Source organism: Myotis davidii, unplaced genomic scaffold (genome assembly GCF_000327345.1).
Source record: "Myotis davidii unplaced genomic scaffold, ASM32734v1 scaffold462, whole genome shotgun sequence".
Classification (NCBI taxonomy): Eukaryota; Metazoa; Chordata; class Mammalia; order Chiroptera; family Vespertilionidae; genus Myotis; species Myotis davidii.
In genome coordinates, this window is record NW_006293237.1 from 847118 (window position 1) to 858751 (window position 11634).

Below are 11634 nucleotides of genomic sequence, written 5' to 3' on the forward strand. Positions count from 1 at the left end.
ATTTTTATTGTGAGCATCAGTGCATATCTTTCTTCTTAGAAAGCGTGATCTTAGCGGCTGCAGAGTATTTCGTTCCAATTTTTGTCCCTGTATTGGTCTCATTCTTGCCTTCACAATACACCCAAAAGTATCCTGGCCTGTTCTTGTGTGTCTGACCAAGAACTATGGCCTACAGCCACATGCTTCCTGTTTGTGCCCTTGACTCAGCTCAGAGAAACAGGAGAAAGTGGTCTCACGCTGCTGAGCCAACTATGTGAATATTTACTCATTAAGTTTTACATTTCAGAGCCCCAGAGCTGATCTAAATGCAGGCTTTGGTTATGATTATGAGCCCAGTTGCCATGCGTAGAAGTCTGACATTGGCTCAGGGCTTCTACAACATTTGTCTTGGTTATGTAACAGAAAGGCTCCTGTCCTCTCCCATCAGAAAGGCCCTTTAAATTGGGGGCAACAGTTCCCCAACGTGGGATATATTCCCACTATGCCATTGGCTTTGTTTGGCTACCAGTGTGGGATGGGGCACCTGATAGTGTGGTGTCCCCGCTGGGCCAGGAAAAAGGAAGTTAGGTTGCAGAACTCGGATTGGTGAGCCTCCAGGTAGGTGGAAGTCCTGCTGTCACCCTTGGGTATCCTTGGGGATCAATGCCACATGCTTGAGGGCCTAGGGAGGAGCACACACTGAACGTGAACCTGGGTGGGAAACAAGAGATGCCTTCTGTGGGTCAGACCACAGCACTTAATGCCCACCCATTTCCCTCCCTCTCAGCTGTTGAAAGCAGTGTTGGACGTCACTGAAACCTCGGCAAATGCTGTTGAGACTGCGGAGAAGCAGCAGGAGGGTGGGCAGAGCTACGGTGCCAGCGTGGCGATGAGTCTGGGTACGTGGTCACCACTTTATGTCGCTGCAGTCGCAGACAGGGCTGTCCCAGTGCACCTTGGCTTAGCACCTGCCTCATGCCAGGGTTCCTTCTGTGCTCATCCCGTATTTGGGGAACATTTGGGGACTGGCCCCTTCTGCTTTTGACAGATTATAAAATCAGAACATTAAATTGTAGAAATTTGGGGTGACCCAAAGACATGCAGAGGTAAAATAAAAACAATGCAATATCCTGTCCCAGAAATAGACCAAAATATTTGGTCTATTTCTCTCTATTCCTTTTTTTTTAAATACATCTTTATTGATTTCAGAGAGGAAGGGAAAGATAGTAACATCAATGATGAGAGAACCATTGATTGGCTGCCTCATCCATGCCCCCTCATTGGGGATCGAGCCCGCAACCTGGGCATGTGCCCTGACCAGCAATCGAACTGTGACCTCCTGTTTCATAGGCCAACACTCAACCACTAAACCATACCAGCTGGGCTCCTTCCATTCTTTTTCCTCTCATTTTTTTTATTTCTTTGTATAAGTGAAGTGTGATAACAACACATGTACTTTTATATTATTAGTAGAGGCCTGGTGCACAAAATTCATACACAGGTAGGGTCCCTCGGCCTGGCCAGCAATCAGGGCCGTTTGGGGCCTTGCTGCTGCCAGCTTCATTCCACGCCACCCCCTGGTGGTCAGCGTATGTCATAGCGAGCGGATCGAACTCCTGGTCTCCCATCAAACTCCCAAGGGGACACTTTACAAGGGGACACTTCGCATATTAGCCTTTTAAATATATATAGATGTTCTTTCCCTTGGACCTCATTATAAGCATTTTCCCATGTTCTCAAAGTAGCATTTTTAATTATCAAACACTGTTCCATTCAGCCATTTGCTATAATTTGCTTGCCATCTTCTGTTACTGAGCCTGTAGGTCACTTTCAGGTTTTGAGTGTAATTCTTAATGCTGTTGCAGGGTTTATAATAGTGTAAGATGAAAACAAGGTGAAGCTTTGCCATTGGGTAGCACTCAGGTAGATAATGGTCTACGTGGTGAAGTAGTGTTCATTATTTCAAAGGTTGGTGATCACACCTTGAGGAAATGCATATTATAGAATGCTGAAGGGTAAATGCGGAGTAAAAAGGAAATGCACTAGATGACCTCACCTTTCTAAAGGAAAAGAGTTTAACCCTAGCTTGTTTGGCTCAGTGGATAGAGCATTGGCCTGTGGACTGAAGGGTCCTGGGTTTGATTCCGGTCAAGGCACATGCCCAGGTTGCAGGCTCAATCCCTAGTGTGGGGTGTGCAGGAGGCAGCTGAAATCAATAAAAATATTTAATAAAATAAAGGAAAACAATATAGAAGAACCCCTCGTAGGAAATGGGCCAGAATGTAAATATTGTTTTCTTCCTGTTGGAATCAGAGGTGGTTTAGTTTAATTTGTTTCTTTATCCTGCTTTGTAGTCTTCATGTATTCCCCCAATAAACACATATTACTTAGGTCCGTGGTTGGCAAACTGCGGCTCGTGAGCCACATGCGGCTCTTTGGCCCCTTGAGTGTGGCTCTTCCTAAGCCTTAGGAGTACCCTAATTAAGTTAATAACAGTGTACCTACCTATATAGTTTAAGTTTAAAAAATTTGGCTCTCAAAAGAAATTTCAATCATTGTACTGTTGATATTTGGCTCTGTTGACTAATGAGTTTGCCAACCACTGACTTAGGTAGTTCCCCCATTGTCAATCTTTTAAAAAGGATGCAGCTGCCCAGATGGTGTGGCTCAGTGGTTGAGTGGCAAACCTATGAACCAGAATGTCATGGTTTGATTCCCAGTCAGGGCACATGGCTCTGAAATCAACAAAAATATATTTAAAAAAATAAAAATAAAAAGGATGCAGCAAACATGTTTATACATAGAGTGTAGGTCCCACTTTCAATTATGTCCTTAGGATGGGGTTCTTGAGGTCATGGTGGAGAGGCTCCATTCATCACCATTTGCAAGGCCAAGCGGTTTCCATCTTGCTGTATCATCAACAGCACTGGATTTGATCCTTCTGACATTTCCACTGCTGGATAGGGGCAAAAATGTAGCTTAATTTAGTTTGAATTAAACATTTTTTTTCTGAGTAAGTTTATCTTTTTATTTTGGAAATATACATTGAGAAGACTTTTTCTCTGGTAAGAAATAGAGTCTTTAGGGAGGTGTCTCAACTCCTAGGGGTAGAAACATGAAATAGTTGGATATTTTCCCTATGCAACTGCCCCTTTATTCCATTTCAAATGATTTTAAAGTGAATACTGTGTAACCATGACCCAGGTTGAGAGCTAGAACATGCCTAGCGGCCACGAAACCCCTCACATGCCTCTTCCTGCCTACAGCTAACCGCTGTCCTGACTTGGTGATGATTGTCTCTGTCACTCTTACAGAAGCCCTTGTACACTTGTACTCTTCCTTGTACACTTCCTCCTCTTGTTTTCAAGATTCTCTTGGTCTTTGGCTTTTGACAGTTTGATTAGAATATGTCTCGGTGTGGATTGCTTTGAGTTTATCCCTTTTGGAGTGTTTTAAGCTTCCCGGATGTGTGGCTTCATGTTTTTTATTAACACCCGGCCAGACAGTTGACAGTTCTTTCTTCTCCTTCAAGTCCTCTTTGCTCTGAGCCTCAGGGTCAGCCAGACGTGATCACTTAGGGCCCTCTCAGGTCTTTCCTGGGCATCTGCACAGCCTCGAGCCTGCATACAGCTTTCAAGGTTCCCTTGTGGGCATCTCGTTCCCCCAGCCTCTCCTATCACGCTTTCTGCTTAGTCTATGGTTTGTCTCAACTCTTATCCACCACCTCAGGCAGCAGATACTAAATCATGTGCCTATAGCCGTCCCCGTCCCCCCCCCCCCAGTGTATCCCCAAGGAGAGGTTTTAGGCTGCATAGCCTCTGGGCCCTCCCTTCGGAGGCTGTTTTTGCATGAACTCTCTAGCTAACCCTGTCCTCGGGCTTCTGGCCTTTCCCCTCTCTTGGCCTTGGCACAGACACTTGCCATATGTATACCGGGCACTCAGATACCTCTCTTCTTTTGGACTGAACTGCAACAGAATCCTCCATTTTAAAATATATCCTAACATTTATCCTAAGCACCACTATCACTATGACTCTCACCCCCAGTGTATGTAATTGCTGTTAATAAATTACAGTCCATGCTGTCATTAATGTAATGGTGATCATTAGTCTTCTGCACTGCATGCCATCTCAGCTGTGGTCACGGGGCTGGTGGCAAGTTTTACCTTTTACTTTTCTTTTTTAAATATATTTTTATTGATTTCAGAGAGGAAGGGAAAGGGAGGGAGAGAGATAGAAACATCAATGATGAGAGAGAATCATTGATCGGCTGCCTCCTGCATGCTCCCCACTGGGGATCAAGCCCACAACCCGGGCATGTGCCCTTGACTGGAATCAAACCTGGGATCCTTCAGTCCGAGGCCGATGCTCTATCAACTGAGCCAAACTGGCTAGGGCAAGTTTTACCTTTTAGATAGGCACCCTTTTTGTCTAAGATGTGTGAACCCTACCCTCCCCCTTACCCTCCCCCTCTGTGCTTTGTTGGGTGGTGCTGCCTTACACATAGAGGGCTTACTGCATGTCCAAGTTCAGTTCCTGATTTTGTTTGAAAGGAGTTCTTGGGCTGTAGACACCCCAGAGGCACAGTCCATGCCAAGGGCCAGTCGGAATGGCCTGTGCATTTCCCCTGTTCCCACCGGAAAACTTGAGGGCACAGGTCTTCACGACCTCCTCAAAGCCTTTCACTATGAAGGTCTGTGTGTCTGTGCTACTTCCTCACCCAGTATAAGAAGCTGGGCCACCAGTCTGGGTGCCAGTAGGCAGATTATGTTGGTTGCTTGTCCCATTGTCATTCACCAGTCATCATCTCCATTGGGTGGACCTGAGGCCCCATTTGACTTCCCAGGCCTCCGGAGTCCCCAGTGCCATGAAAATGTCAATGCACTTTGAAAACAAAGCACCCTTGTCCGTGCTGGGGGTGAGGGAGGAAGTTGACAGCACCAGCATGGAGAGATCAAGATCGTAGCAGCTTTCTGGAGGCTAGAAAGTGGATGGGAGCAATTTGATGGTTGCAGGGGGTGGAGAAAACCACAGCATTGGGGGCGCGTATGTACCTGGTGGCCCACAGCCCTGGCGAGGGGGCATTGGCAAGTAGGCCGGAAGCAGAGGGCGAAAGCCAAGCAGGTCTTTACAGGTTGGTGCTCCCAGTGAAATGGACCCCATTGAAATGAATGAATGGTAAACCCAGGCAGCAGTCCAGGTGAAGTCCACCTGTTTCTGGCCTTTGAGGGTCCGTGGCATGGGCTGACCCCCGTCTGTTCCTGCTGCTCTGCCCCCACAGAGCTCCTCAGGTGGAGGGCAGACCTTGCAGGGAATGGAGACTCCACCAGAACACAGCAGGGCCAGCACCATGAAAGACAGAAGACCTGGAAAGCTGGGCTAATGGCTCTTTCAGAGAAATGAACTCTCATATTCAATACAGCAGGTCCTCGAACAATGTCCTTGTGGTAGAATATTGATGAGATGCTTTTTTATCCCTTAGCCCAGTGGTCGGCAAACTGCGGCTAGTGAGCCACACTATGGTAGAATTGGTTTCATTATATGTTATTTTACTAGAGTCCCAGAACTCACTGACATCATTAAGTGTGAAGCCTTTTATCATGTCCAAATGAAAAGCAAGGTGCAGAAAAACAAGCAAACACACCTACAAGTTAAAAAGGTTTGCCAGCGTGTTGAAAAGTCAGTAGAGAGGTAGACAACAAAATGAGGCAACAAATATCTAAGAGTAGAAAGAAAACAGAGAAAGAAAATGAAGACAGAGAAGTAATGGAGAGGCCCGATCCAGGTGGCTGACAGGCTCTCCAGAGAGAAAGAGAGGAAGGAACATGGAGGGTGGAGCAGACAGTGGAGGGGGGAGGATACCAGTGAAGCAACAGGTGCACAGAGCTGAGGGAGTGAGTCTCCAGTTTCCAAGCCTAGAACAGATGAAACCAAAGAGACATGTGCCCAGGCCCACCCAGCCTTCTGAAGTCCAGAGTAGCAGGGACGCAGGGCTGGGGCACAAAGCTTCCAGAGAGAAAGCCTAGGGCTTCTGGCCTGGGATCTGAGACCCAGCCCAGCTCAGCCAATACAGGGACAGGTAGTGACTTGAGTCTGGGACAGAGTGGAAACATGTTAACTGATTTATCAGCTAGGGTGGGGGCAGCCTGGGAGAGCAATGGGCTGGAGCAGCGGTCGCCGACCTTTCGGACCTCATGGACCACCGGTTGGCGACCGCTGGGCTAGAGGGTGTAGGGCAGTGATGGCGAACCTATGACACGTGTATCAGAGATGACACGCGAACTCATTTTTTTGGTTGATTTTTCTTTGTTAAATGGCATTTAAATAGATAAAATAAACATCAAAAATATACATCTTTGTTTTACTATGGTTGCAAATATCAAAAAATTTCTAGTGACATGGCACCAGAGTTAAGTGAGGGTTTTTCAAAATGCTGACATGCCGAGCTCAAAAGGTTCACCATCACTGAAGAGGTTGGGAAGACCTAAGGATCCCATGAAGGCAGATGATACCCAAAGGTGACTTAGGAAGAGCCCATCTGTAGAGCAATGTGATTGCAACAGGAAGAGTGCTATCATGACCCCAGGGAGAGCTGAGAGCGTCAATGTCAAGTGGGGAGGGTGTTCGGGACCCATCTGGGGTGGGCCAAGCTTGGTCCCAGCTCTGCCAGGAGTCTGCCTGCTCTAGCTTCTCCCTGAGGCCAGTCACCTTGAGGCACACCCCATGATTCCTGAGCTTCAGAGTCACCCTTGGGACGGGCAGGACCAAATGCCAATTAACTACCTTGCCATGTGGATAGGCAAGGAGGCAGGGAAGCAAGTTGGTGGAGGAGAGAATAGGTGTGTGTTTAAGGGGTTTCCCACCGCCAGGGAAACCCCCATACCCAGCGTGGGGGAGAGGAGTGAGCTCAATGCCCCCATTCCATGCCCAGTGGTCATCTGAAGTTGGTACCTTGAGAGGCAGATGCGTGTTGTGACAGTGTCCCCCACCCCCAAAAGCAAAGCAGCAGGTCACTGCTAAGGACCATGTCATTTGATTTGTGTCTGATCGAGTCACAACAACCTGTCCTACCGCCCTTCCATCTGCGTGGCCCTCACTGCTCTCCAGCACATGGTCTCTCCAGCCCCTTTAACAACGACTGGTTCAGTTGTTTCTGGTTCACTGTGGGAACCAGCCCCATGGCCCTCCCCACCCCACCCCCAGCAGTAAGCCCTTTGGTGGCCATGGGAGGCGCTAGACTCACTTTGTGGTTTGTATTTCTTTGCTCTGCAGCCGCCAAAATGGAAGAACTAATCCAGAAATACAAGCTCTTCAGTGTAAGTCTGAAAAAGAGACTCGAAGAAGGCTTCGATCTGGAAGTTGCACTCTGAAGAGCCAGGCAGCCGGGGTGACCGAGCCATCGGCAGGGGAAGCAGTTATAACCCTCATGTTCTCCAGGCATAGCCTCCAAATGCATGGACCTTCAGCTCCTTGGGGAGGGTGGGGGGCGGGAAGGGGCAGAGGTTGGGGGGTGGGGCAATGTGAGCTGAAGAAAAAGGAAACCGTAGGTTAGAAGAAATTGCCTCTCGCCTGCTTTTTGCTTCTATGGCTCTGCGTGATGACCTCCTTCCTTCTTTCCTTCTGCTGTGTGGCCCGTGGTGCCTGCTGCCCAGTCCTCCCTTCACATCCTGGTGGGCCTGGGGCACACCTGCCATGTGCTACCTGCTGTCCTGGGGGGCCTGGGCCCTGCCCCACTCCTTCCTCGCCTGCATGGGCACGAGTAGCTCCTGTTGCTTCACTGTATCCCCTGCCACACTTGGCGATGCCAAGTGCTGGAAGTCTCCATGTTGCCATGACATCTGACCGCCTATGACCATAGTATGCCCCCTGTCCAGCTGCAGCCTCTCCTGTGATCAGTGTCAGGGTCCTCTGTGAGGGCTTCTCACAGTCCCTCACCCCCATCCCTTGCACCCAGTACATCGGGGATCCAGCGGAACCGGCCCATGTTCCCTCTTCCCTCCTCCCCAGGGCGCCTGGTACCAGCCAGGGGAATTCTTGCTGGTGACCTGACTGGTTGTCCAGGAAGCTGTTCTCTGGGCTTTTCAGGGTGACCCAGTATCTTCCTGAGCAGTGTGCCTGTCACAGCCACCTCCCTCCCTTCTAGCACAAGAACAGGCACAACTGGTGGGGCCCTGTCTCCGTCAGGCCTAAGGGGGGGAGGCCTCCCTCTAAACACTCGCCACCAGCCTCACTGGCACTTCCTCTGCCCCGTTCCCTGAAGCTGCACCTTTGCTTCCCCGTCTCCTGTGGGTGCTGTAAAGCGAAGCTCCCAGGAGCTGGGTGCCAGGCCGCCTCTTGCTCAAGCTGCCTCCTCCCCCAACCCCGATTGCCTGCCTGGGGCATCCCCTACACGGTTATAGTGGGAGGTGGGAGGACAAGCAGGCCCAAGGTCACTGCCTAGGTGAGCCAACAACTTTACAGGCCAACTGCTGGCACATCTTGCTCGAGAATGAGGTTCTCCGATGATGCCACCTGCTTCCTGGACCAGGGACGGCCTTGCCACCTCCGCCGCCTCCTATCTTAACTGTGCCCTTCACCCTTGGCCGAACCTGGTGGGCTAGGAAGGCCCTGGAGCCCAGGGGCTGAGGGGCTGGGCTTCACCCCTGCTCCCGTGGTCCTGAGGCTGTTGGTGCTGTTGGGACAGCCTGCTATTCCGCCCCTCACATTGCTCCTTCAGAGGGGAAGGATTGGCTCAGCCGAAACCCACATGGCTCAAAGGGCCAGGCCTTGTGCCTCACCATAACCCGGAAGCCCCTGCTACAGGCGCCTTAGATATTGTGAGTCATTGTACCCATGAGGCAGATACCATTTCCTCCTCCTGGCCCCAAGGTGGTTGAGCTGCCCCAGTCACGGAGGTGCTACTAAGGCCCCATCCTTAGAATGCACCCTTCCCCTTCATGGCCGAATAAGGTGTGTGCGGGTGCTGCTTTCCAACTCCAAGGTCACTGTCCTCACAAGAGGCAGCCTGGTCCTCTATGACAAGGGGACTGTGCCCTGGATAGGGGGCCTTGTGCCTCTGTGAGAGGGGCCTCAGCGTGGGGCTGGGCATCGAACCCAGGTAGGCCAGGCCCAGTTCCTGCGGCCTGGCCAGCTCAGACTTGCAGACACGGCTGGGCAGGAGGCTCGCGCTTCCTCCTTGTGCCTGTGACGACACGTCCTCAGCCCATGACGCATGGGCTGGTCGAGATTCTGCTTTGGGAGCTTGCTTCCCGATCTGTAAACACGGGCGGGCGTGTATCCGGTGGCTGTGAGCGAGTAAGGATGGCGAGCCGGCCACACAGGTCCTGCGGCCTCAGGCCTCCTTGTTGCCCAACAGGCGGCTGAGGGCGGGCCACGGCTGCTGATTAAAGGGCACTGATTAAAGGCCGCCTGGAGCAGCCTGTGTGCAGGAGACAGGTGCCCAGCAGCCCAGGAAGCCAGCCACAGCGTCCGCCCCAGGTAAGCCAGCGTGGCTGGGTTGGCGAGGACAGACACTGAGAGCCCGGAGGCAGGTGGAGGCCAGGTTGGGGCCAGCACCTGAGTGCCAGGGAGGCTGGGGATGACTGAGGCTTGCCCAGGTGCCTGCTTCCTGGCAGCTGACCCTAGGGGTGCACAACCTGGGCTGCTATGCCTGCGGCTCCTGGCCATGGTGTCTCAGTGAAGATACCATCCTGGGCTGTGCCTCCCACATCGTTGATGACATGGACCTGAAGGCAGGAGGCAGAGGCCTCTGGTCACATCAGGCCTTTCTTTGGCTCTTTACTACTTGGTAGTGGGGATGGCCAGAGAGGGACTGGGGGCCAGAATGGAGGGGGTGATGAGCCCCTGGCAGGCCTCATCCTGGTCAGAAGTGACAGTCCCTGGTCCCTGGGTCCAAGCTCGGGAGGCCCCTTAGCAGGCTCCCTGAATGTGGGCCTTAGAAATTGCCCCTAAAGCCTCAAGTCTTACCGAGTGGAGTGTGGGTGGTATGAAGGAGACCCCGAGGGGCTGGAGCCTTGGCCACTGGGACATCTGCAGGTGGCTGGGCCCAGGCATCCCCATCTCTGGCCCTCAGGTTTTGTGCCTCTTGCTCTGGCAACTTTAGGTGTCACTGTCCCTGTGCGAAAGTCACCATGTCTGAGGTTCCCCGGGCTGAGACCTTTGTCTTCCTGGACCTGGAAGCCACTGGGCTCCCCAATGTGGACCCCGAGATTGCTGAGATATCCCTGTTCGCCGTCCACCGCTCCTCTCTGGAGAACGCAGAGCGCGATGAGGCTGGCACCCCCGTGCTGCCCCGTGTCCTTGACAAGCTCACGCTGTGCATGTGCCCGGAGCGCCCCTTCACCTCCAAGGCCAGCGAGATCACGGGCCTGAGCAGCGAGGGCCTGGCTCAGTGCCGGAAGGCCGGCTTCGACGAGGCCGTGGTGCGGACGCTACAGGCCTTCCTCAGCCGCCAGGAGGGCCCCATCTGCCTTGTGGCTCACAATGGCTTTGATTACGACTTCCCCTTGCTGTGCACGGAGCTGCAGCGCCTAGGTGCCCACCTGCCGCGGGACACCACCTGCCTGGATACGCTGCCAGCACTGCGGGGCCTGGACCGTGCCCACAGCCATGGCACCCGGGCCCAGGGCTGCAAGGGCTACAGTCTGGGCAGCCTCTTTCGCCGCTACTTCCAGGCAGAGCCGAGCGCAGCCCACTCGGCCGAGGGAGATGTGCATACGCTGCTCATGGTCTTTTTGCACCGCGCGGCCGAGCTGCTCACCTGGGCCGACGAGCAGGCCCGCAGCTGGGCTCACATCCAGCCCATGTACACGCCGCCCGATAGCCCGAGCCTGGAGGATTGAGTGCCAGGGGCCCCTTCACATCACCACCCAGGGGTGCAAGGTCTGCTTCCTGCACCACAAGCAGCACCAGCATTGACCATCCAGCCCCACTGAGGTCTGGAGCAGGCACTGGACCACTACCTCTCTCCCTGGCCCCATCCTCAGCTGGGCATCTTCTTAGCTGGGCACTTGCCAGGCCTTCCCTGGGCGCTGGCCTACCCAGCCCCCAGCCCCACCCCCAGCCCGCTGGAGTTTGCCACTTCGGGCTCCCACCCTTCACCCTGCCTTACAATAAACATTGCCAACTGTTCACCAGCTGAATTTCTGCTCACCTCCTCCTCCCCATGTCCTGCCCAGAGGGCCAGGCAGGGAGCGCAGTCAGGGCCCAGGGGGCAGCCCCACAGGTCTGGCCCCTTGTGGCCTCTCCCTGCAGGGAGCTCAGGGCTGGGGCTGGGGTGGGATGGGAAAGACGCGAGTGCTCACAGGCTGTGGGCCCCGAGCCACCGGCCTCTTCCTTGCATTGTCACCTCAGAGGCCCAAGAAATGAGTGAACAGGGACTTAGGGACATCTGCTGTGGCCCCAAGGAAGAAAGAGCTGCCGCCCCAGCTCCAAGGAGCTCCGGCTTCTCCAGGAGGAGGAGGAGCGGGGGCGGAGCCCACCCTGGCAAAGCTCAGCTCCAGCATTTGCCAGCTCCTCCCTCTCCGGGAGCCCCTGCAGGATGGAATGATATGATAGGCTGGTAGACTAACGAAGTGCCTGGCAGGATGGGGTGCTGGGGAGGAAGGGAGGCACCCACAGCTGCACGGAGGCACATACATGCAAAGGGCCCACTGAA

The 11634-nt window shown here is 53.1% G+C and overlaps 2 protein-coding genes across 2 annotated transcripts in view; both read left to right on the forward strand.

Annotated features, from left to right (window-relative positions):
- Nucleotides 1-7475, forward strand: part of HAUS7 (HAUS augmin like complex subunit 7) — a 22259-nt gene extending 14784 nt beyond the window's left edge. The window contains exons 8-9 of the mRNA XM_006766944.2: nucleotides 767-878; nucleotides 7251-7475. Coding sequence (XP_006767007.1) covers nucleotides 767-878; nucleotides 7251-7348 — 210 coding nt within the window. The 3' untranslated portion in view covers nucleotides 7349-7475. The remainder of the gene's footprint in view (nucleotides 1-766; nucleotides 879-7250) is intronic.
- A 9-nt stretch (nucleotides 7476-7484) lies between these two features.
- On the forward strand, nucleotides 7485-11108 carry TREX2 (three prime repair exonuclease 2). Its single transcript, XM_006766945.2, has 2 exons — nucleotides 7485-9455; nucleotides 10081-11108. Exon 2 carries the CDS (start codon nucleotides 10109-10111, stop codon nucleotides 10817-10819), a length of 711 nt encoding a protein of 236 aa, XP_006767008.1. The 5' UTR covers nucleotides 7485-9455; nucleotides 10081-10108; the 3' UTR covers nucleotides 10820-11108.
- Nucleotides 11109-11634: the final 526 nt, after the last annotated feature.

Coding starts and splice junctions, on each gene's coding strand:
- TREX2 (XM_006766945.2), top strand. CDS start 10,109: ATGTCTGAGGTTCCCCGGGCTGAGACCTTTGTCTTCCTGGACCTGGAA.